The sequence below is a fragment of the Podarcis muralis genome, chromosome 1 (assembly GCF_964188315.1).
Source record: "Podarcis muralis chromosome 1, rPodMur119.hap1.1, whole genome shotgun sequence".
Taxonomy (NCBI): Eukaryota; Metazoa; Chordata; class Lepidosauria; order Squamata; family Lacertidae; genus Podarcis; species Podarcis muralis.
The window spans coordinates 120309462-120334965 of record NC_135655.1 but is presented as its reverse complement, the minus strand read 5'-3'; the positions used below and the strand labels follow the sequence as shown (position 1 = coordinate 120334965).

At 40.9% G+C, this 25504-nt stretch overlaps 1 protein-coding gene across 1 annotated transcript in view; it reads left to right on the top strand.

Annotated features, from left to right (window-relative positions):
- Positions 1–25504, top strand: part of STAT4 (signal transducer and activator of transcription 4) — a 34591-nt gene that overhangs the window by 6245 nt on the left and 2842 nt on the right. Inside the window, exons 4-23 of the mRNA XM_077917375.1 lie at positions 2021–2119; positions 2849–2941; positions 3798–3876; positions 5960–6045; positions 7896–8047; positions 8807–8965; positions 9186–9278; positions 9971–10030; positions 10876–10893; positions 10986–11079; positions 12546–12590; positions 13555–13638; positions 14299–14397; positions 15827–15962; positions 16375–16427; positions 18427–18521; positions 22295–22431; positions 22919–23110; positions 23788–23854; positions 24358–24466. Coding sequence (XP_077773501.1) covers positions 2021–2119; positions 2849–2941; positions 3798–3876; positions 5960–6045; positions 7896–8047; positions 8807–8965; positions 9186–9278; positions 9971–10030; positions 10876–10893; positions 10986–11079; positions 12546–12590; positions 13555–13638; positions 14299–14397; positions 15827–15962; positions 16375–16427; positions 18427–18521; positions 22295–22431; positions 22919–23110; positions 23788–23854; positions 24358–24466 — 1950 coding nt within the window. The remainder of the gene's footprint in view (positions 1–2020; positions 2120–2848; positions 2942–3797; positions 3877–5959; positions 6046–7895; positions 8048–8806; positions 8966–9185; positions 9279–9970; positions 10031–10875; positions 10894–10985; positions 11080–12545; positions 12591–13554; positions 13639–14298; positions 14398–15826; positions 15963–16374; positions 16428–18426; positions 18522–22294; positions 22432–22918; positions 23111–23787; positions 23855–24357; positions 24467–25504) is intronic.

Here is a 25504-nt window from a genome sequence, read left to right as displayed (position 1 = left end):
TTTAACCCTCCTGGTAAAAACAAATGTTTACATGTTAAAGGAAAGTCCTGGGGATTCACAGGCACTATTGGTCAAACTGTGTTTAAAAAAGCATATCTCATGTGCTGTTAGAAGGCAGTTCATGCCTAATTCCTACAAAATTGGGTGGGATTTAAAACACAGCAGAGGGATTGTGAGAGTTGCTGGACTCCCCCCCCCCCACGCCCCCACCTGTGCATTTGCTCATGATTCAGTGGGTATTTTTTCCTTGTTAGGGTTACTTCTATTATATATTTGTTATGTTTTTATTTATTTTTTCATGGTACAAAAGATACCTTTTTAGGAAACAGTTGTTACAACAGTAAAGAACAAATAACTTGTCCTGAAAAAATTACAAACTTTTGTCATTTTTTTGGTAATAAAGTTTCATTTGATTACGTATTCTAAAAGAAATATATCCCAGATTTTTATGTGTGAAATATTCTGCAGCAAATGGAGATTGTGGAAAGTGTTGTTTGAGACTTGGAAGTTTGAACTCTGCGCAGAAGTCTATTGGATGTTGGTCCAGTGAAACCTGTTGCCTTATTTAATAGGTGTTTCTTAATTCTTTGAGACCATCATGGCAGCAAATGTACACCAGCGCTTCTAAGGAAGTGGGTGGAGGCGGGGGGCGGGAAACAACACATGTGGCTTAAAACTAATACTACATTTCTGTGTGAGGTTTTGTAATGCATTTCCTCTTGCTGACCTAGATTTAGAATTCTCAACATAGATAAGTGGCTTCCAATAATGATTACCTGAACTCAAGAAAACTCTCCTTGCATTTTAGCCTCAAACAGTGATAGGGCTGGCTCTAGCCATTTTGCCAGCTGAGACTGAACCCTAAATGGCACCATACTATCCCCAAGTTAGGTGCACACTAGTAAAAGCTGAGCAATGCAAACAACTGGTGCTAAATGAACAACTACTTTATTTCTTTGCAGTGGAGCTGTAATTCTACCTGCACCAGCACTTGTGATTCAGAACCAAGGGTTCTTCTGAACTATTTAATACTGAGCACACATAATCTTGGAGATGTAGAGGTATATATTTAACAGTACAGTTGTACCCTGGATCCCGAATGCCTTGGTACTCGGACATTTTGGCTTTCAAACACCGCAAACCCAGAAGTGAATGTTTTGGTTTGTGAACATTCTTTGGAACCCAAACGTCCACTGGGGCTTTCACAGCTTCCAATTGGCTGCAGGAGCTTTCTGCAGCCAATCGGAAGCTGCACTTTGGTTTCTGGACATTTTGGAAGTCGAACGGAATTCTGGAACGGATTCCGTTTGTATTACAGAAATGTGCATGTTTGACATACTTATCAGCAGATAAAGCAGAGGGAACGTAGGTACTGCAACTGTCAAAAGAAGTAAATTAACAGCTCTCCTTATACAGAACCTGAGGTGCATCGGAGCTAATTGAAATCAAGTGGTCTGAGCACAAGATTTAATAATTTGTCATGACTAACTTCGGTTAAAATTAAGCAATGGAGGGTGGGTTTTTTCTATATAAAAAACCCCTGAAAGCAACCACTATTTTTTTTAAATGTGTGATATAAACGTACACACCACCCAGAAAGGTTTGAAGTTTCAAGCTGGGTATTAAAAAGAGATCATAACTCAGTGGCAGAGTGCATTCTTTTCATATCAGCCCTAGTTCAAGCCTCCTGCATCTCCAGTATCTTGGATAGCAGAGCTAAAAATACCCTTGTCCAAGACATCGAGGGCTACTCCTAGTCAGTGCTGGGATAGTTAGACCAATAGTCTTACTCGGTAACACTAAGCTTCATATATGTTAATTGATTTCAAATAACCAGGCACATCTCTGGAGTGGAAGTATCTAGGACCCAAAGTAACCCTGAAACTCGTGCCAAAAAATCCTTAAGGGTCATAGTGGGTGCAAAACTATTATCAGCAAAGCAGTGCTTCTTGATCTATATGGACTAGGCCTGGGCTATTTCTGATGCTATTTTCTGGGCTATTTTGTCTCTTGTTCTTAGGGAAAATACCAGAGTAGTCCTATGCATATAGCAGTGGTTGTTTCAAACTGTTTAAGAGAAGAAAGAAGAATATTGGCTTCAGCCAGCATGCCGGTACAGGTAACTCTGCTTTTAATTTGATATATATGTTTGTCTTTAAGGAGGCCTAAATCCATTGCAGATTCGGAACACTGATTTTAAAGGGTTTCAGCACATATCATTTCAGTTGGATCATGGCCACTGGGTGCAGTCCTGGCCCATCAAATCCAAGATTGCTGTCAAGTTGTATATACCCTCCAGTATTTCACAGGTCAAAACAAGGCAACTCACGTGTATTTGTAGCACTCCTGTTCTCCCAACAGGAACTATTACCCTTCCTCTTGCTGAGGAGTTTTTGCCCCACCTGCATTTAATTTGCAATAACCTATGCTGCATACATGGAAGTAATCACCACTGAACTCAATGGAACTTTAAGAATCTCTTTGGTTTTAGGCCCAGTGATGATGCCAACACTGTGATATTGGATGAGAAAGTAGTTCTCAAATCAGACATAAATATGCGAGAAATTAGGGAGTAGATTACTTGTACACCCATGCCAGTTTCATGAACAGATGTGGATCTCCATGCTTTGTGTGTTATTGTTTCCCCACAAAAGTGACTTGTGCAAGGTATTTCACATGAATGAAAACATTAAAATCAGAAGTAACTTTTTTTTTGGGGGGGGGGACCATGAAAGCTAACAAATAAGGTCCTAAATCAGTTCTTTTAAAGTTATTGGTCACTGAATTTGTCTCTATGCCAAGAGAACTCATTTTGCTGAACTCATCTGTACAATTCTTTTTTTTTTAGGGACCTCTGGAAAAGTCTCTACAGAATAACCTGGGTTTGGAAAGGCAAAGAAACATTGAACACAAGGTGTCTGCAGTCAAGAACAGTGCACAGGCAAGTTACTACAGTTTGCCACATGTGTACCAAATGCCAACATATCTTCCTCAAGGTGCAGATATATCTCTGTGGACTTGCTATACAGACAGAGCAAGGCTGAGCCTACACATGCAGCAGAATGGGGTGGTAGAATGGAGCTGCACTACATTTGAGGCACACCACTTTTGAATGCTCCCCCGTTTAAGAAATACAGCATGCCAGTAGAAAATTAGCACATCAAGGCTAAAAAGTTTTACTAAAGCTCATTTCATGTAATGCTGGTGGTTTTTTATCTGTGTGGATTTTGTAACATAAAGGAACTTTTGAAAATGTGATTCCCCCCACCTACTGTCTGACATGATGTGGTCTATTCTAGCTCTTTGACATGCTACCACCTTGTTCTGTTGCTTATATCCTGCTTTTCTTAAACCCTGGAAACCAAGGCAGTATGATGTGGTTCCCAGGTGGCCTTGTGTCTCTTCATACTTGCCAGACAGCACTCTATCTCTGTGTGTGGGTGTGCAGGTAGATATAAATGTAGAGAGAGAGAAATGAAATCCTCAGCTTCATTAGTGTGGGCACCTTTTTTAGTTGATAAAATATATTTTTAATTGACTAATCTGAGTTATTAATAAGATAAAATGTTGCTGCCAATGTATCCAATGCTAGTCGTACTCAGAGTAGATTGAAGTTAATGGACGTGACTAGCAATAAGCACAAGATACAAAATAGTTCAGCTCACTTTGCCCATTTAGGGCACACCCAGTTGCTCTGGGAGCAAGGCAGCAGCAAGGGATTCACAGGGAATACTATAGGGAATTCATATGGGATCTGTTTGCCATTAAATAATTTTAATTTTAATTGAAAAAAGCAGATGACAGAACAAGATGTCAAATATTTAGAAGATCTGCAGGAGGAGTTTGACTTGAGGTATAAAACAATACAGAGCATAGGTAAGCTTTTCCATGTGTGTAAACCATATTAATTTGAAGGTTATTAACACTTTTAAAATGTTGTGTTTATTGTTGTTAATGCCTAAGTTCTCCTTGTGTTACATCCAAAAACTCAACAAATGGCATATTTGCAACAACGAAAACACCCAACCTATGTAACTACTGTATAGCAGTGATGAGGTATCCAATAGTTTAGAGGCAAATTCAGAAGTGCAGAGTCCCTTCATGATTGTTGTGTTCACAACTCCTTCTATGGTTATGAGAAACAAGTCTAAAACTTTATTCTTCTTATGGTAGAACAAGGTCTTTAAATCTGCTGCTGTAAAACACCCTCAGCACCTTGATCAAAAACTGTGATTGGCTGTTCAAAAGGGAGCTGTGAAATCCTTCTAATAAAATCCTTTACAAAGTTGAAGATCGGTGTAGGTGAAAATGGATGTTTGCTTTGTAAAGCAAATGCCTTATTATCATATCAAAGGTGGATTTAAGGTAGCGCAACCAGGCCCCTCCCCTCACTGGGCACTGCTGGGGGGCATCACAACTATGATATAGTGAATGCACAGAACAGAATGCAAGAGGTTGGGGGGGGGGAGAATCTTGGCCTCACACAGGGCGCCACTGAAATCTGAAAGACCAAAGTGTGCCCCGATTATATGTAGCATTGCATAAGTGTGTTGTTCTGCATATGGTTCCATAAGCAATGTTCCCCACCAAAGTCCAGCCTCCTTTCAAAATGTATATTTCCCATACAGTGGTACCTCGGGTTACATACGCTTCAGGTTACACACACTGCTAACCTAGAAATAGTGCTTCAGGTTAAGAACTTTGCTTCAGGATAAGAACAGAAATCAGGCTCCGGCGGCGCGGTGGCAGCAGGAGGCCCCATTAGTTAAAGTGGTGCTTCAGGTTAAGAACAGTTTCAGGTTAAGTACGGACCTCTGGAACGAATTAAGTACTTAACCTGAGGTACCACTGTACAGGAAGCAGATAAGTTTACGTATTATAAGCATGAGTTTACACTTGATCAGTTTCAAGAGATGCAGGCTCTTTAAAAGCCATTTCTTCTTGCTAGTCTATTACTAATGTCATACTGTCTTCTGAGTAATAATGTCTTGACTCTTCCCTCAAATGATGACGATGATCCTGACCACAAACGGATCACTACTGCATCACTTTGCCTGACATTTAACCGTTATAAGCAGGCACCTTTGTGGGTCACTGAAATGTGTGAACATATCTCTGGTTTCATCAAACTCTCATAAGTAACAGCTTCCCTGCTGAATCCCCAGGTGTGTGTCAGAATGCAGCCTGCAGGTACTCTTCATGTCTGGAGTCTTAACCCTGCGAAACTTGGTCACAACTGAGGCTGCAATGCTTTGACTCTTACCTGGAAGTAAATCCCAGTGAATACTGTGGACACGTGTACAAAAGTATGCTGCCTGTTCAGCTGAAAACAATTGAACGGCACTTACTTACAACAAATTCCATTGCTTTTAGTTGGACTCAGTCATGACTAATTTTGCTGGCATGTACCATATAGGGCTTATAATGTACATATAATTACTATACCTAAATGATCACTGTGCGCTGCCATTGTATACAATGTCAGAACTGGGTCTTTAGAGTGGTGGTCCTTGCACTTTGGAACTGCTTCCTGTTGAATATCAGGCAGGCATGTCTCTGTTGTCTTTTTGGTTCCTGTTGAACACCTTCCTTTTTGAAGAAGCCTTCTAAGTGGAGATTTTTATCCTAAGCAGTGTCTGTACTGGATTTGAAAGTGTGTGTGTGTGTGTGTGTGTGTGTGTGTGTGTGTGTAATGCTTCATAGGAAGTCATTAATAAATGAAATTAATAATAAAAAAATGTGTATTTAATTTTTCCAGCAATTTCATCATTAAGAGATTATAAAATGGAGGCAGAAGCTTCCCTGTCTCCTCATTGCAGCCTGAAGCTACCTATAGCTCATCATAAGGCTAGACCATGATTTTAGCAGTGTGTATGTGTGTGTGTGTTAGCTGGGCTATGCTGTTTAAGAGGCTTACTCTTCTTGTGCCATACACATGCTATTTTGCATCTTCTTTTAGAACACACCAACAAAAACAGTGTTGCTGTGAAACAAGAGATGCTGCTGTTGCAGGAGATGCTCAATACCTTAGACTACAAGAGAAAGGTTTGCTAAATTGTCTTCGTTGTTTGTACGTTTTTCTTTTGCACGCCACCCTATTCTGCTGATGTAAACGTAGAGGCAGCTTGCTTCAGAGTTCTTCATGTGGTTAAGCAGCAGGAAATTCCCAAGAGCTCAAGAGAGAGTCTGATGACTGCAGAGAGAGTACTGTCTGGTGCCTCCCAGATGTTTTGCACTATAGCTCCCGCCATTCCTGACCATTGGCTATGTTAGCTGAGAATGATGGGACTTGGAATCCAACAACTGGAGGGCACAAAGGTTGCGGAAGGGTGTTCCACATATTTGAAAGTGAGAGGACTTAAGTTTGCATTTCCCCTTACATTTCTGACCTGCCCTTTCTCCAAAGAGCTCAGAGTAGCATGTGTGGGGCTATCCAAACATCTTATAACAGCCTTTAGAGACAGACTAGGGTGGAAGAAAGTGATGAGTCAGGAGACACATGCATGCAATCCTACAATTAGAATGACGTTCAAAAATAATTCTCTCTTAAGCAGGGCTGTTGTCTTCTTCCACAAGGAATAGGTTTGGTGTCGGAACCAAAGGGTCAGTGGTGAAGGAACCTCCATCCCTTAATAAATCACTGTTGATAGCACCTGTTGAATGGTGTGTTTTAAAACAGTATAGAGTACCATTATTTCCTGCCTTGCAGGCTCCCGCATAGTGAGTTTCAAGGTGAGCTAGTGCAAGACAGGCGATCGAAGTAAAGCTGGATTATTATTATTATTAAAATATAATTTATCATGACGGCTGGAGAACATGTCAGCAAAACTAGTGATTTCAGCCTGAGAATCCTCCAGAAACCATGCTTTATTAAGTGCTAAAGTTGTTCACCTCTGGTGAACTTTACATTCACTTGTATCTCTTGAAATTCTAGGCCAGTGGATAGTGGAAATCCTGAAGAATCTACAGGTTAAATATCAGTATTGTTGGGGGAGAAGGTTTTTTTTTTAAAAAAAAACACACAACAACACTATGATTGTTTAAAACTTTCCTACAATTAACTTTGTAAGATAAAATTAGAAAAATAAGGTCTAAAGCTCCCACTTTCGAAATGTCTTACCTTTCCTAAGTAGATAGTAATACTGTTATGTATTCCATGGGGAATTGTGGTCCAGTGTTAGTACTTTATGGACCTTTTGAGCTTCTGAAATTTGTATGCCAAAGTGGTTCATAGGTGGAATTTAGTCCAGACATATTATACAGCACCCTTTGCCAATCTGGTGCCCTCCAGTTGTTTTGGTCTAAACTCCCATCATGTATGTTGCCTGGGGCTGATGGGAATTCTAGTGCAAAATTGCTGGAAAGAAATTATTTGATGAAGGTTGCCCTAAATGCTTTCCTAAACAGAAAAGTCTGATATACGTCCTGGAAGATGTTCAGATTTTGATTACCCTTAGGAAGATGAGAGCCTCAGAGCTGTGGGTAGAAAAAATAGGTCACTTCTTTGCATTGTGTTATTGTAGTAGGCATTGTTGTATGCAGTGCTTTTTTTCTAAAAAAAATGTTTAGGGGTACTCTCATTTTGACTCACGAAAATCACCATTTTATAGTTCAAATCTGGAAAAATAAACACAGTAAATGGACAAAAGTACAAAGATCCACAAAATGTTTAGGGGTATGCGTACTCTTGCGTACCCCCAGAAAAAAGCACTGGTTGTATGGATGGTGAGCTCCAGAGCAGCCACACTGGCTGTGGCTGGTGGGAATTGTAGCTCAAAACATCTAGAGGCCCCCCCAGTTGCTGAAGGCTATTCCAGAGCAATAAAGGACAGTTGCATTTATAAAACATTCTTGGTCCTTGCTTGTACGAGAGATACATATCCTGTGTCTTTTAGGAAGTTCTCAGCAAAATGGCACAAATAATCAAAGAAGCTGAAGCCTTGGTGAATAACTTGCTAACAGAAGAATTAGTGGATTGGAAGAGAAGGCAACAAATTGCTTGCATCGGAGGGCCTCTGCACAATGGGCTTGATCAGCTGCAAAACTGGTAAACTTTTATCGGTAACTCCTATTTTCTGAGCGAAGTGCGACAGGAAGTGGTGCTGCTGCTGCTGCTGCTTCTCCCCAGCCCAGAATACCCAATACAAATTTAATCTTAGAGGTTAACAGAGTTTATGCAGCTTCTTAGAATGTATTCATCTGAAGTGAAAATAACTCTAGCAGGCATCACCTGCTCTGAAAAGGGCTCTTTGAAACAAGGTTGCTGCAATGGAAGAAATAAGGGGCTCTGGCTGAACCACACAGATTGTGTCATGGTCACCCCAAGCAAACACTTTCATATCTGGTGAATCACTGTTAGGGTTGTAGCCAGTTGCGAAACCTCCATCGAAAGTTACCTGATAGAGAGTATATCCCACCCCAGCCATTAGCACTGTGCACTTTATCCTGAGAAAGATAGCTGCTTTTGAATTTCTATTGCTGGTTCTGGAAAAAGGAGACAACAGAGATTTTCTCCTCTCTCTTGTCTCACGGCACCCTAGTTGAATTGTCAATCCATTTATCTGTTTTCTGTGCCTTTCCCCCATCTTCTATCCCTGAGCTCTCACCGTCTGCTGCAATGGGACACATCACAAAGGAATACGGAGAGATAAGAACACAGCTCACTGTATGCAATTATGTAGAACTTGCCAAAGACAAAATATAAAAATAAGACATTTAGATTCCACCGGGTGTCCATTTCACTGCATGTGTGTGAAGGAGAGAGAGAGAGAGAGAGAGAGTTGATTCTTTCTTTTCATTTATTCAGTTTCACTCTGATGGCAGAGAGTCTTTTTCAAATAAGAAGGCAGCTGGAGAAACTGGATGAGCTTTTGGTCAAGCTCACGTATGAGGGAGACCCCATTCCCTTACAAAGACCTCACTTGCTGGAAAGAGTGACCTTTTTGCTCTACAGCCTCTTCCAAAGGTGCGTAAGCTTATGTTACGTGTTAAGTGTAATTTGCGACTGAAAGGCATGTCAACATATAGCTCCTGTCATGAAAATGCAATATGTGTCTGAAAAAGTAACCCTGCCATGTTGAAGAATTTGTCTTCATGAGATGAAATAATCTTGCTTATCCTTCAGTATTTCTCTAGACATGTTTATGCAAAGTACTAACAAATATATTTACTTCCTTGTGTATTAGTTCATTTGTAGTTGAGAGACAGCCCTGCATGCCAACCCATCCTCAGAGGCCTTTGGTTCTTAAAACTTTAATACAGTTCACTGTTAAACTTAGGTGAGTAAAGGCTATCACGTAACCATTTACTTGATTTGCTTAGTGTCCTGGAGTATCTCTTCAAAACTTCTTATGCACACTCAGTGGTGGAGCTTCATGCTCCGGCACCGGAGGGCGGAGAGCAGGCGGGGGCGGGGCAGGTGCATGTCCTGGGGCGGGGCGTGATGTCTGTGGGGGTGTGGTGCCCAGTGCAGGCAGGGCCGCAGCCGCGATTGCACCCCACCGGGATCGCATTGCCGGGGGCAGAGCGCTCCTCCTGCATTCCTCTTCCTCTGCCAGTGTGCACACTGGGCCAAATATTTTTAAACATTAAAACTTCTATTGTCTTTTGTTCTTGAAGAAATCAGTTTGTTAAATGGAGCTGCTAAATAGAAAAGATTATGGACCTGAAGACTCAGGCCAGCATCTATCACAGCATCTTTCAGAAGATGAGAACAACCGCTTCTCTTCACTTTGACTAATTCATATTACTTTTAGTTACTATTGGACTGCATCTGCGAGTCTCATGCATTTGGTGGCACGTTCCACACTAACATCGTGGATGCGATTTGCAAAGTATGCATGGATTGCCTAATTTGGCTGTTGAAGATTATCATAAAAACTGTTATGACAGCTAATTTCCCTAGGCAATTATTATTGTTTGCTATTAAATGTATGAAGCTTTTTTCTTCTTCTTTCTTTTTCTCCCCTAGACTGCTTATTAGATTGCCAGAGCTGAACTACCAGATCAAAGTGAAAGCTGCTATTGACAGGTAGATAACTTGCAGGGTGTTGGGGGGCGGATCTCATGATTTCTTCAGACTGTTAACAACATTTTGGGTAATATGCAACTAAGACTGCAATTCACACGAGAAAACAAGTTGCTGTGATTGCATAGAGACTGGTGTCAGGATTGCTTAGGCCTCCATAGCAAGTGTGGTTTTACAACCACAACTTTCAAAGTACTGATCACTGTTCCGTAGTTTCAGCACAAAATGCAACTTCGGAAGAAATCCTGCAAATGCCCCCACTTGGTAAAATTAACAGCAGTTGCAGTTATCTATGGCAGGATGGAATCCATGCAAATTAATTCTGTTGTATCAATGAAATAAGGATTGCAAACTATCAATCTCTTTATCATGCTCATTGACCAGAAACTTTGGAAAACCGTATACAGTCGCACCTTGGTTTTCGAACAGCTTAGTTCTCAAACATTTTGGCTCCCAAGTGCTGCAAACCTGGAAGTGACTGTTCCACTTTGCGAACTATTTTTGGAAGCCGAACGTCTCACGGGGCTTCCGCAGCTTCTGCTTGGCTGCAGAAGTTTCCTGCAGGCAATCAGAAGCCGTTCTTTGGTTTCTGAATGTTTTGGAAGTCGACTGCACCAAACAAAACAAAATAGAGAACCATGACAATAACATTACTGTATCTCACTATGAATGCCAACTCCGCCACTGCTATTGGTTTTCTTTTAGTTCTCAATTTCCAGGTATACTTTGAATAAGCTCTGAACACGCTCTGAAATATCAGAAACATGAGTCAACCTTTGTGCTTTAAAACACATTCTTTTAGTTCAGCGCAGTAAATTACCTTGGGTTTTCTTGTCTTTTTAATTCAGGAATGCATCTACTATAAGGTAAGACAATATAAATGATGGAACTACTACAACAAACACGTGTTGCTCCCTTATTATTTTTCTGCTGCTGCTTACTGGGATGTGTCTTCTAGCAACCGCAGATTTATCCTTTGCGGCACTCATGTAAAAGCAATGAACATGGATGAATCTGCAAATGGGAGCCTTTCTGTAGAATTTCGTCATTTGGTAAGGCAATACTTCATTAATTATGTCCCAAAAATGGAGAAATGGATGCAGGTATGTGGAGAATCTAACCCTTTCCTTCCCTGCTGCCCAGTGCTTTTTTAAAATAGAAAAATAGGTGAAGGTAATTACCATGAAGTTGTTATAGTAAGAGCCACACTTTTTAACAACAACAACAATGGTGTACCCTTGAGTACCCCTGGGGGGGGAGCACTGCTGCTGCCTATTCTGAACCTGGTGTTTGCTTTGAAGGTACCGTATTTTTCGCTCTATAACACGCACTCGGCCATAACACGCACGTAGTTTTTAGAGGAGGAAAATACGTAGGCATGCAAGCCGTAGGCATTTCCTCCATAACACGCACAGACATTTCCCCTTACTTTTTAGGAGGAAAAAAGTGAGTGCAAAAAATACAGTAATTCCCTAGTTGGGTCCAGTGCAGGTAAGGAAAAGGGATTTCCCTCCAGAATGCAGCTGTGGATAAAACAGTTAAATTTCCCCTCCGATTCTTGCTCTGATCCCATTCACTGATGCAATTTGCATTTTTTCCCCTTCCAATGCTGATTTTTAAAATTTAACAACCACAAAAAGCAGACATGGCAAAATGCATGGAAATTGTGAAATCTGTTTTTGAGTCCCCAAGCTAGAACACTAAACGTCTGATCTGATGGCATAGGAAAATACCAATACAGTGGTACCTCGGGTTAAGTACTTAATTTGTTCCGGAGGTCCATTCTTAACCTGAAACTGTTCTTAACCTGAAGCACTACTTTAGCTAATGGGGCCTCCTGCTGCTGCCGCGCCGCCAGAAGCGTATGTAACCTGAAGCATATGTAACCCGAGGTACCACACTGTACAGTGGAATCTCGTTTTTTTAGCGTATCGGAAGCCAAACACCAAAAACCTGGAAGTAATTGCTTCCGTTTTCGAACGCGCCTCAGAAGTCGTACGGCTTCCACTGCATGTTTTTATTTTCCCCCTCAATGGATTTCGCCAACTGCCCATTGCTCCTCAGTTTTCGAACGTTTCAGAAGTCAAATGGTCATCCGGAACGGATTACATTCAAAAACCGAGGTTCCACTGTATTATAATTATTCTTTTGGAAGGTTTTTTGTCTCCACCAGAGGGCCCACACCATGCTTCTTTGATTGTCATCAACTGAACACAAAAGTACAGTGGTGCCTCGCAAGACGAAATTAATTCGTTCCGCGAGTCTCTTCGTCTTGTGGTTTTTTCGTCTTGCGAAGCACGGCTATTAGCGGCTTAGCGGCTATTAACGGCTTAGCGGCTTTAAGAAAAAGGAAACAAACTCGCAAGAACTCGCAAGACGGAAAACCCTTTCGTCTAGCGAGTTTTTCGTCTTGCAAGGCATTCGTCTTGCGGGGCACCACTGTACCCATCACTAACAGTTTCTGTGAATAAACACTATTGTATATTAATCTCAGTCTTGATTTTTAACCTTTTTTTAGCAACCAAAAGAAATGAAATCATGTACTGGAAACAAGGGCAGTGAGGTAGGAAGATTTAATAATTTGGATTGTATTTGTAGTGTGGCATAGCTTCCCTGTTGAGTTGAAGAAAATGTCATTGTCCATATTTATCCATATAAGTTAAGCATAAATTTATAATGGCCATATAACGCATGGTACACCAATAGTTTACTGCTTAAAATGAACGAATGAATGATAAAAAGTCCTCCCCCATCCTACCTAAATTGAGTCAGAGTTTTGATTTTGAGAGAGAGGGGAGATAAGCAATTGCAGCTGAAATGCTATCATGCTCTGTTATTTTCTTTAAACAATGGCAACATGTGGCAGAAATATTTTTATCAATAGACCTTCTCAGTGCTTTTTTTCAAAAAAAATGTTTAGGGGTACTTTCATTTTCCTACTCATATTGAAATACTGCACCTCAATGAGGCCAAACTTAAATTCAAAAAAATGTTTAGGGGTATGTGTACCCCTGCGCCCCCCCCCCAAAAAAAAAACAAGCACTGGACCTTCTAAAGGGCAGTGACAATTTATTTCTACCCATTAGGGTTTAATAGAAAAGTAGCTTTGGGGCTCCCGCTTCTGGATAAATTGATTCATTTCACTTTCCTACAAAATAAAAATAAAATCTGTAAAATGCATCCCTGATTTTGAAATTAACATTTCCACTGGAATTTAAAACCTGAAGATGATATTTTTGCCATTACTGAAAGCAGCCTTCAAATAGCACAGTTAGTTTTTTTAATGTTTTGAGAAGTAAGATGCATCACTCAACAATTTTGTTTTGTTCTTGTTTAAATTAAATTTGGAAATGCAGGAAACTCTGGAAGCAAGCATAGTGGCGTTGGAATCCACAATGCATCTAATCCTGTTTAACAAAATTTCAAAATATAGTAACTTGGTTGTTTGAGCGGCATTCCAACTCGCCCATGTTTAGTGTCATATGTGTTTCAGATATTCTTTATAAAAACCTTTTCTATCTCTTCAGGGCCCTCAAATGGTAACTGAAGAACTACACTCTATAACCTTTGAAACACAGGTCTGCTTATATGGTCTGACAATAGACCTGGAAGTAAGTGCTCTCAGTATATATTTATATAAAGTGGCCTATAAAGGAAAACTGTACAGTCATACCTTGGAACCCAAATGCCTTGGCTCCCAAACAAATCAGCTCCTGAACGACTGAAACCCGGAAGTGAGTGTTCCGATTTTCAGAAGCCAAACATCCAACGTTGCTTTTGATTGGCTGCAGGATGCTCCCACAGCCAATCAAAAGCCGCGCATTGGCTTTTGAATGGTTCCGGGAGTCGAACGGACTCCTAGAATGCATTCTGTTCTAAAAGCAACATACCACTGTACCTAGAAACAGTGGCCTGTTTTACAAAATGCTAAGCCCTTGTTTGTTTAACAAATCACAAGTTAAACATAAGTTGACCCACATATGGTCAAACAAGCGATGACTTATTTCTCCAAAGTTCCATTTGTTTTCTAGCTCCTCTTGTATCCTGCCTTTGTAGCTTGGGTTTATTGGTTGGCACATGCCACAAGTAGCCCTGCATGTGGAGTCCAGCATAGAAAGCTGAACTCCAACAATATTGTCAGCAAGAGTGCACCTACCATACAGCATTTTGATTGCATTTTATGACATCGCATCAGTAACTTCTAATGCATTCAGTTCAAAACTACAGTCTGTTCCATATAAACAATGAAATCTATGCATCTTTTTCCTCAGACGAGTTCCTTACCAGTAGTGATGATTTCCAATGTCAGCCAATTGCCCAGTGCTTGGGCTTCTATTATCTGGTACAACTTGCCCACAAGTGAACCACAGGTAGGTTTTATATAGCAAAATTCCTGTTTTTCATGAATTGGGTGTAGAAGCACAGAGAGCTTCTTTCCCATGATGCATCTTTCCCACAATTCTCTAAGAGATGCTCATGACACTTGTGTATCCTTATTGGTACTTGAAAGATGATCCTCGTATGTTCTGAATTCTTTTTACAGTCTATATTTACTCGTTCTTAAGATCTCCAAATAATGTATTGGGGGATTGTTGTAGATACTAGGAGAGGATATATTGATTTAATAGTATCCTCCCTAACTCATGCATGTGAGTCAGCAGCAGAGTGCATTCCCCAATATATAGCAGGAAGCTAGTTGGTAGATTTGTTTGAATCTGTTTGCTTAAGCAATCCAATCTGGCTTTGTCCAGATTGGGTTCTGTTCCTGACAAGTCCCCTTTCATCCCTCCTAAAAAGAATAAAGACACAACAGTCTTCTTTTAAAAGTAATAAGTTTACTCACATTCAGTTCGCAGTTGAATCCCTGAAGGCAGGCTTTAGCTTAGAGTTACAGAAAAGAGAGTGGGTTCATCTCACATAGGGATTTGAGCCCATGTCCTTCTGGCTGTCCTTCTAGAGGGACGCGGGTGGCGCTGTGGGTTAAACCTCAGCGCCTAGGGCTTGCTGATCGCATGGTCGGTGGTTCGAATCCCCATGGCAGGGTGAGCTCCCGTCTTTCGGTCCCAGCTCTTGCCCACCTAGCAGTTCGAAAGCACCCCTAAATGCAAGTAGATAAATAGGTACCGCTTTCTATCGGGAAGGTAAAACGGCGTTTCTGTGTGCTGCGCTGGTGCCGACTTGCCAGAGCAGCTTCGTCACGCTGGCCACGTGACCCGGAAGTGTCTCCGGACAGCGCTGGCCCCCGGCCTCTTAAGTGAAATGGGCGCACAACCCTAGAGTCGGACACGACTGGCCTGTACGGGCAGGGGTACCTTTACCTTTACCTTTTACCTTCTGGCTGAGAGCTAGCAGACAGCAAAATACATCAGTATCAGAAGAAAGCAGCAAAAGAGTAAGGGAAGATGGCTGCGTGACTGGCCCTTTTACAAGGTCACTCAGGGTCACGCCCACCTACCTGGTCACACACAGAAATTGGGGTATTATTCATGGAAGGTGAATGTGTAGGGGTTTGGGCTCTGGCACGGACAGCCCAGGTTCGGATTCTGGGCTTGGGCTTGGGTTCAGGTTCTGGCGTGGGTGGCCTGGGCTCGGGTTCTGGTTCTGGATTTAAACCCAATATCCTTAATTTTGGGTTCAAAAAATAGGGGTCGTCTTATGCATAGGGGCGTCTTACACATGGAAAAACATGGTACATTTCTTCTACTGCCCTTTGACACTTCAGAGTTCCCAAGACAGCTCACATATGGAAACACAATGAGTAGCTAACAGAATTCTGTGTTAACTTTCATTTGGCTGCAGAACTTGGCTTTCTTTAATAATCCACCACCCGGCACTTTGAATCAAGTCTTGGAAGTACTGAGCTGGCAGTTTTCATCATATGTTGGCCGTGGGCTCAACTCTGATCAACTTAGTATGCTGGCAGACAAACTTACAGGTGAAACTATAAAGCAAATTTTCAGCATTAATTCTCTGAGTCAAACTGTGTCCTGTTGTAAATCTGGCCAGCCCTAACATTAGGTGGACTGAGGCAGTTGCCTCATGTGGCAAATGCTGTGGGGAAATGGTGGTGAGATATTGGAGGACAGAACTGTGCATACTCCATGGACTATCCTGCATTTCCTAAATTAGCTTGCTACCCTGATGGGCGGGGTATAAATAATAAAATTATTATTATTATTAGCTTTTTCTTTGCAGGATTTTGAAACTCCCAGATTGCTTCATAGTACTTCAATCTTTAGTCCAACTGGGAAATTGTGCTTGTCTTTTTAAATTATTTCAAACTGTGATATTTAAAACAAACATTTTGGAAAGATGTTGGCCTCACATTTCTCCCCCTTAAATTTTAGGACTGCAAGTTAGTTATGGGGACCATCAACTTTCCTGGTCAAAGTTCTGTAAGGTATGTCATTGTTAAGATGTTTCAAAATGCTGCTTGCATTCTTGGCCATGTTCGTACACAAGTCAGATACTGAAGCACCATTTGTCTTTCCAAACACTCAACTTATTCTCCAAGCAACTATTTTAGTCTTTTCGTGATGCTTGCATGTGGGGCCGGCCCACCCATGAGGCTATGTGTGGAAACTGGCTCAGGTGGCAGGACCCACAGGGGAGCAGATCCAGCCTTCAAGGAATGTATTCCCTGCTGTTGCTGCTATTGCACCCTCTCTTGTCCCCAAAATAGATCTTGACTCCTACCTTGTTCCTGATGTAGATTTACCACCCACCCCTTGTTCCTGATGTAGGTCTTCATTCACCCCTTCTTCCCTGGTGGGTGGTGGGCATGCTATTTTGTAGTTCGCTTCAGATGCCTAAATGTCTTGGGCCAACCCTGTTTGCTGTATAGCTTTTGAGTAGCAAAAGTGCAACATCCCATCTGCAAGTAAAAAGGGTAGTGGTGCAGCCTTGCTTCACTGGTGGGTGAATAATAGGGATTTGGGGAGAAATTCAATTCATTTTGCATTTAAATGTGAACTTACATAACTCACACTTCCTGAAACTCAATACCGAAACTGAAGCACAGCCATTCTTTGAAAGTCACACTTCTTGTGAATTTTGCTAGTCAGGTAAGGTGTACAAAAATGCATATATGAGGGTAAAGTGCATATATAAATCCATAGATTGGTGAAAATAACATATAAATGCATTTATTATATTTTGATAAATTGCTTTGCAAAAACCGCTTTGAGGTTTTCTACAAACAAGCTGTATATACATTTTATGAAATGAAAAAGTGTGTATATTAGGAGAGATTTGCACTGATGCTGATGAATTTTCATGAACACTTATTTTAAAATGAAATCACAAACTTATGCAGAAATATGGAGAAATGGTAAACATACAGAAGAATGGTAAAAAAAAAACAAGTGGCTAAGTGAAACTGAAATTGACATATTCACCCATCCCAGCGGATAGCCATATTGTGAGGTTTTGTTGTTTTAAAAAACTCAGAAGTTGAAGAAAGGGAGCTTTTAATTCTAGCAAAGAGCTCCACAACAATTCAGGGATGCAGAGAGTTTTGTTGTATATTATGTACCTATATGTTATATAATAGCCTTTTTCAAGCTTGGATTCCCAGATGTTGTTGGACTACAACTCCCATCATTCCTTGCTAGCAGGGCCAGTGGTCAGGGATGATGGGAGTTGTAGTTTAATAACATCTGGGGACCCACAGTTGAGAAAGACTGGCATTGTTTTGTTCTCACTTCCATTTGATTTTTCTTCTTTTGAGAGACGGGATAGGAGAGGAAATATGGCATTACGATTATAACAAATATGAAATAAAAGTGCTTTATTTAGCACAGTGTTAAAAGACTATAGATTAGGGGTGAATCTACACTGGTCAGTTATAACATGAAAAATGTGTTATGAAGGTGTGACACCAGAGGGCATTGCAGAGTCACAATGGGAATGGGAAATTGCATTGAGAGCTATATGACAGGGTTTTTAAATAGCTTTAATTAGCGTTTTTACAAATCAGTGTAAATCCAGCCTAGGAGTGGGGAACCTTTTCTAGTCCGAGGACCATGTTCCTTCACAGATAAACTTCTTTGGTGGCGGGGTATGTGTGTCACATGTGGTGGGTAGTTCCACAAGCAAAAGTGGGTGGAATAATGAGTGTGTGACTCTTTGTATCGTAAACACTTACTATATTTTTAAAAAGGGAAAATAGGGGAAATAGCTACTTATAGACTGGCTTTGGAACGTTTGATAGCAAAGTGTAGTCTCATATGCTGACGAAGGGAGCTAAAGACTGTTCAGAAATAGTATCACAGGTGACTTCCAGTAGTCTGCAAATACCAAGTGGTTGTTTTCGTTGGAGAATAAGTCTAAAGATAAAGGTTACTGGTACTATATTGGAAACTTAATTTTTCTGTGTATCTAATTTGTTCTATAAACAGGAACACTTACCTGGTAAATCATTTACGTTTTGGGCATGGCTAGAAGCAATCTTGGAGCTAATTAAAAAGCACATTCTTCCACTTTGGATTGATGGGTGAGCAGCATCTTGGTGATTGTACATAAACTGGCAACGGGGAGTTTTGTTTTGTCCTTCCTGTTTGTTAAGTAAGTAAGTAGATACAGACTCTGAAGGCCGCCTCAAGCAGACTTAAGCACTTTTAATTCCTGTCGATTTCAACAGAAGAATTTTAGCAAAAGCAGAAGCAATGGGAGAATATGGCTAAGATTGCAGTTAGGTTAAAAAACAAACAAACAAACAAACAAACAAACAAACAAACAAACAAACTCCTATGTTACCCCGCTTCTGCCTACATTTGAATTGCAAGAGGAGTTTCTTGTGAAAATTTTGTATTGAATTTTAAAAAATTTAATAATGACAATAAGAGTTGCACTAGTGCATTTGTGCCATACTGAGGGCTTGTCCACATTTGAACATTATTTTTCTGTTAATCCACTTCCCACCCCCTCCATTCAGCTTAGGCCATTGTTATGTACTGAAGTTCTCACCCTGGGCCAGCAGGGGGATGCTGTAGATAGTTCAGGCCCACATATGCAAATAAGGGATCAAAAGTGAGGTTCAGTGATTGGATAGTTACGGAAAATGGTTACTGTTGCATTCTAGTGGAGCTCTATATAAGCAGGCTGGCTGAACCCTTCAGTTCAGTTCTGTTCTGGCCTGTGAATAAACAAGAGCTGTTTGAAGAATCGCTATGTCGTCTTCACCCACAACTTAACAGCCATAGTAGTCCTGCTATGTATTCTACTCAATATTGATCCAGAGCAGAACTCCAATGTATAGTTAGTAGAGTAAAAACTTAAACACGTGGCGGGATTCCTCCCAAAATAGACCAGAGGCAATTGTATTTCATCCAGCAGAGCTTTACTGCTACTGAAGGCAAATGAGCATAATGGTCACAAATCCAATACATTCAGGATTGGCACTATCCATAGGAAATCCAGTTGCAGCAGACTTAACTTAAACTTACAATAACTTATAATAAAACTAAACCTTAACACTATATACAGAACACCGCACCAGAAGAGATAGAAAGAGAGGGAAACCCAGGCTCCTTCTGGCCTTACTATTATAGTCAGCATGACCTTGACAGAAAGAGATAATAGAACCAGTTTAAGCCAGCTGTACTCAGCCTCTCTGAAGGAATAACCCAAACATCATGAACCTTCTGCTTTCATGAACCTTCTGCTTCTTTATTCCACACAGAGAAGCTTACAGAACCCTCTTGAATCAATTAGAATAGGAGAGATCACTACATATCAGATCAATACTTTCTGTACTAAGAAATTCAGACTGACAGTCCACACTCACGTTTATTTGAATTTGTATATAAGGAGCAACACTGGGGTTTCCTGTTAATACTAATACTAATAATAATTTATACCCCGCCCACTTGGCTGGGTTTCCCCAGCCACTCTGGGCGGCTCCCAACAGAAATTTAAAATACGATAATTAAAACGTCAAACATTAAAAACTTCCCTAAACAGGGCTGCCTTCAGATATGCTCTAAAAATCAATATGTGATCCTTTTTGCGTTTGTCCCTGTCTTCTAATTTCTTAATTCTCTTATGCCGATTAAGCACCAACAGGGTTCTCATTTTGGGCGTATTTGGGGGATCAAAAGGGGATAAAACAACATGCCTCCATTCAGGGGTACACCGGAAATAGTTTGGAGCACAGCCAGAAAAAAATGAAAGGATTAAAGAAGTAGTGGGCATGGAAAAGAGAGAAGCAGAAATGGATATTGATGCACTCACCCCAAAACGAATGTTCTGTGCCCCCAATTTCCTCCAGTGTATCTGATTATCCTCGTTTCCAGTGCTATTTTTCTAGAAAAAGAGGTATCACCATGAGCACCTCACTCATTCTCTTAGAATGGCAATGGCGCCCGCCTGAGAGGTGCTGGAAATGAGTTCAGGCTGAGAAAAAGCCCTGCTGGTATTGCATAAACCCAAATTCACTTGGGGGAAGCATTGAGACTGGTGTTATCGAAGGGGTAAGGAAATGTGAGCTATGCAAATCAAATGGGAATGCAAACAGCTGCAAAAACATAGTAAACTCCGGAGTGCACAAGCCCCAATTGTAATACCTGGCTGTTTTGCTGCACCAGAGCAACACCATGATTCACCCGAGTGCACAGATGAAAATGTCATTGCCACTCAGTTCCAGGGAGTTTCTAGTGGAACCTTGCAGTTCTGCAAGAGGACAAAGATTAACCACAGGAATTTCTGCCAGGAATATGTGTGCACACAGCCACCATTTATTTCAGATGTATTTGCAGTATTGTTAGCCAGTTTAAGCATTTTGCTTATCCAGCTGGTTGAGAATTTAAGCCAAACCACATATGACCTAAAAAATAAAGTATCCATGATCCAGTCTTCTGAATTTTTACTCCCTCATATATGTGTGGTTTAACTTGCCTCATGGAAACTCCTATTGACCCTGCTGGAGGGAAAGGAAAAGTACTGGACCCATTTCCTACTCCCCATCCTTCAGGATTAATAGGTTTTTTTTAAAAAAAAATCCTGCTTATGTCTCCACAAAGACTCAAGGTGGTTAACAAAAGCAGAGTAAAACAAACACAATCCTTAAAAAAAAAAGCCAATATACACTCAAATTATAAAATTAACAATACCTAACTTGACAAATTTTAGGTGCACAAAAAGCATCATTGGGTTGAGTGAGCAAAAATTACATAATTAACCAAAAGCCCTTAAAAAAAATCCAGAAAAATAAAATCATTACAAAAGAAATAAAACATTTCATTTATATACGTAAATATGAAATATAATTTCATAATATCATATATCCAGATTTTTTAAAAGATGGTTATTGTTTAAAGAGAATTGTATACACTGTTTAGGTGTCGTTGGTTACTATGATATTTTAAGCAGACTGTCAGAAAATGCGAGTGAAAATAATATATAAGGTTAAACATTGCCTTGCAAGTAATTAATTCTGTTTGGTGCATGTCCTTTACTATACCAAGAATCTACCAATCTAGCAAGAATGCTACGGAGAATTACATTTATAATTCTCATCACCTGACCAAAAAACTATTTAAGAAACTATGTATTGAAAGTGCAGAAATATTTACTGCAATGGGTTGCATTTTTGTTTTGTATGGAAGTTTATCACAGGGTCATTGGCACCTGAATACTGATCATAGGGCCTTTGCTGATCCTTCTAGAGACAAGCATTATGAGGAACCACTGGTCTGCCAAAAACTACTTCAGGAGAGCAATATAGAATACGAAACAGAATAGCAGAAAAGACGTAAACATCCCATTCAGCGCCACTTCCCTAATAAAGTTTGGCGCTCCGTGCTGCAGTTTGAATGTAAAAAGTTGCAGGTGACCAGCAATTACATGTGTTTGCTGCATAACATTTTGCCTGGTTCCTGAAGGGGTAGGCAAGTTAGAACTGGTCCACACTAGAGCAAACTGTGGATTCACACTGGTCTGTTTCTCCTTTAATGTAAAGACATCCATAAGACATTCTCCATTCCAGAGTAGACTCAGATTTCCTCCCCTTGAAATGCAGGGGTTTTCAATCCTTGGAAAGTCCAAAATGTCCAGGATTTGTAAACCTGTGTATTTAAAGGGGGGACGGTCCAAGACAACACTGGGATGGGGTCCACATTTTGCTCTGGTGTGGTCAACAAATTGCAGCAACAACTAAGTGTTTGTGCCACCTTAGAAAAATTCTTTAGTCCCTAGCGTGCCACAGGATTTTCTGACAAGCATTGTGCACATATAAACCTATTTCTTTTCCTCTTTTTCTTTTTACAGATGTATTATGGGGTTTGTAAGCAAAGAAAAAGAGAGAAATTTGCTCAAGGACAAGATGCCTGGAACATTTTTATTGAGATTTAGTGAAAGCAACTTAGGAGGGATTACTTTTACCTGGGTATCGCGGTCAGAAAATGGTACGTGCTATATTTTAACATGCTGAACGCTGCACTCCAGACCCCTATTGCCCTTATCCATGAGTTCAAAAAGCAATTTGGGAAATGCACACTAATGGCCTGGCCCCGCCCTCCCTTTTCATCTCACATGCCAAATTGCCAGTACCAAACTTTTTAGGATCCTTTTTAGATCATTCGAATGTTGCTTTTAATGCAAATCTCAGTGCTACCTTAACTACAGATGTAAGATTAAATAAAGACTGCTGTAGCTTCTGTGGACCTCCTTCTCTGGGTTGCAGTAGTCCCCTATAAAGTATATTCAGTTGGTACCTTAACAGGTTAGGACGAAATGGATCTGTTACTTGTCTCAGCTCTCAGCTGGCCAGCATTTGTGTATTTGGCATTTTTATTATTTTAAGTGAGTTTGTGGTTCTTCTTTCCATTTGACAAAAAACAACCTGTGATCAATTAACTGTCTGCTTATTCATAACTATCTTGTCCTTCACAGGAGAAGTGAATTTCCATTCTGTTGAACCATATAATAAGGGTCGTTTAACTGCGCTGCCGTTTGCTGATATTTTACGAGATTACAAAGTTATTATGGCAGACAACGTTCCTGAAAACCCACTGAAATATCTCTATCCAGATATTCCCAAAGACAAAGCCTTTGGAAAGCACTATAGCTCTCAGCCAAATGAAGGTAGGATATTGCTTTAAAAAAAAAAATATTCCCCCACCATTTTACATTAAAACTGCTGAGCATTTGTTCTTTAAAAACAGATTAGACTTGTCCATTTTTAATTACTTCCTGTGGTGCACAAGACATCTTACAATCAAAGCAGTAACAAAAATACAAACCGAAACTAGCAAAGAAGAAAAAGCAAGCTGGCTTGGCAAAGACAGTCACTCCCTGTCTCCCTCACAAATGCGATATTAAATGGAACGTTCTCTGCAAGGTTAATTACTCAACCAGGCATACAAAAACTGCATGCCCCGCCACAAGCACAGATCAGAAAGTCAAATGTGGTTAAGCCCCATCCTAAGAACTTCTGGAGCAGCCTTTAACATAGGAAGCGGCCATATACCAAGTCAAACCATTGGTCCACCTAGCTCAGTATAGTCAACTGTGGCTGCAAGTGGTTCTCCAAGGTTTCAAGCAGAAGCTTCTCCCATCACCAGTACTTTTGGCCAGGACTTGAACCTGGAACCTTGTGCATGTGAAGAATGTGTGCTCTGCCACTGAGCTATGTGTCCTCCCCCACCAGCTGTCTTCAGTGAAGAACAAATTCACCCGGCTGCACTGCTGAATATGCACTTCTGGTTTCCTAGATGGGAGATTTAATGTCCATAATGATGTTGTTGTTGCTTTTAATTTAGCGCCAAGGCCTATGGAAGGAGGAACCAAAGGTTACGTCCCATCTGTATTTATCCCAGTCTCCAAAATGTGAGTCATGCTGATTAAGTCGCGTTTCCCAAACTTCTTAGTGTGGAAAGTCTGGCATACCAGTCCGATTGGTATGTTGCTCTTCAGCAGAGGAAGTGACATTTCTTTTGCTCCTTTGTCTTGGAAACCCTCTCCTAATAAGTGGGTGAACCATCCAGGATTGATTGGAAGTGAAAATAGAATACAGTGGTACCTCGGGTTAAGAACTTAATTCGTTCTGGAGGTCCATTCTTAACCTGAAACTGTTCTTAACCTGAGGTACCATTTTAGCTAATGGGGCCTCCTGCTGCCACCATCCTGAAATAAAGTTCTTAACCAAAGAAACTATTTCTGGGTTAGCGGAGTCTGTAACCTGAAGCATCTGTAACCTGAAGCGCCTGTAACCCAAGGTACCACTGTATGTGCCTGAGGCGCCAATTAAGCTTAGTCCCTTACAACAGTATCTGCTTCTCGCGTATTACTCATTCAAGATGTCATTTTTGTCTGTCTCTTTTTTTTTAAAGCCTGAGTGATTCCACAGACCCACCTTCTCCATCAGACCTTCTCCCCATGTCTCCAAGTGTCTACGCTGTTTTGAGAGAACACCTGAGCCCTACCGTAATGGAAACTGCTGTACGTTCCAAGCTTAATTTCTTCTAAACTTGTGGTTAACAAATGAAGAGGTGCTGTTAAGGAGTGACTGGGTATCTTTTAGAATACAGTTGTACCTTGGATCCCAAACGCCTTGCGAGTCGAATGTTTTGGCTCCCGAACGTCACAAACCCGGAAGTGAGTGTTCCGGTTTGCAAACATTCTTTGGAACCCGAACGTCCGACATGACTTCCACGGCTTCCGATTAGCTGCAGGAGCTTCCTGCAGCCAATCAGAAGCCACGCCTTGGTTTCCAAACATTTTGGAAGTCGAACAGACTTCCGGAACGGATTCCGTTCGACTTCTGAGGTGCCACTGTACCAGACTGCACAAAGCTTTATTGTCACTAACTTTTTTTCGCTGTTGATAAAACGGCACTAAGTATGTCAGCACTGGTTATCAGGTGCTATAACGAAAGAGCTAGTGACTGTGTTCTCACATAATGTGAAATGAAACGATGGCTTAATACAAATGGGTGGTCTCTTTCTGAGCAGATTGCAGCCGCTTTGTACCTGTTCTTGGCTCCCACTCAGGTTGAGAGGGGGACAGCTTAACAGTGATTCTGGGTTCAGACAGCACTAAGCCAGCCCCTGCTAAAAGGACAGCTTTATAGAGAAGACTGAGTAGTTTGTCAGGAGGAGGAGAGAATAGTACTCTAAAACACTTAGCTCTTCACATGGTTAGGAAGCATTAAACAGTTTCCAAATAAAATCCTTGCAGCCGCTCTTAAAAGACTCCCTGCACATGCATGTGCGTTTGCTACCTTGCTGCTCCAGAAACTGCTTACATTTTAAGGAATTATGCAAACACTGCACACAGCACCCTGATAAATGTGTGCTTATAGGAGAAAATTTCTACATTTATAACCAAACTACTGTATCTATAGCTCTCAGTAGGTTGCAGTTTCTTTCGCTGTGATGAATAGTTTTGTATAATTCACAAGCTTGCACATTCCTCCACCGACTAAGGAAAAGACAACACTTTGCTTATTTAGTACTGCTTCCTCCGCAGAACCGATAC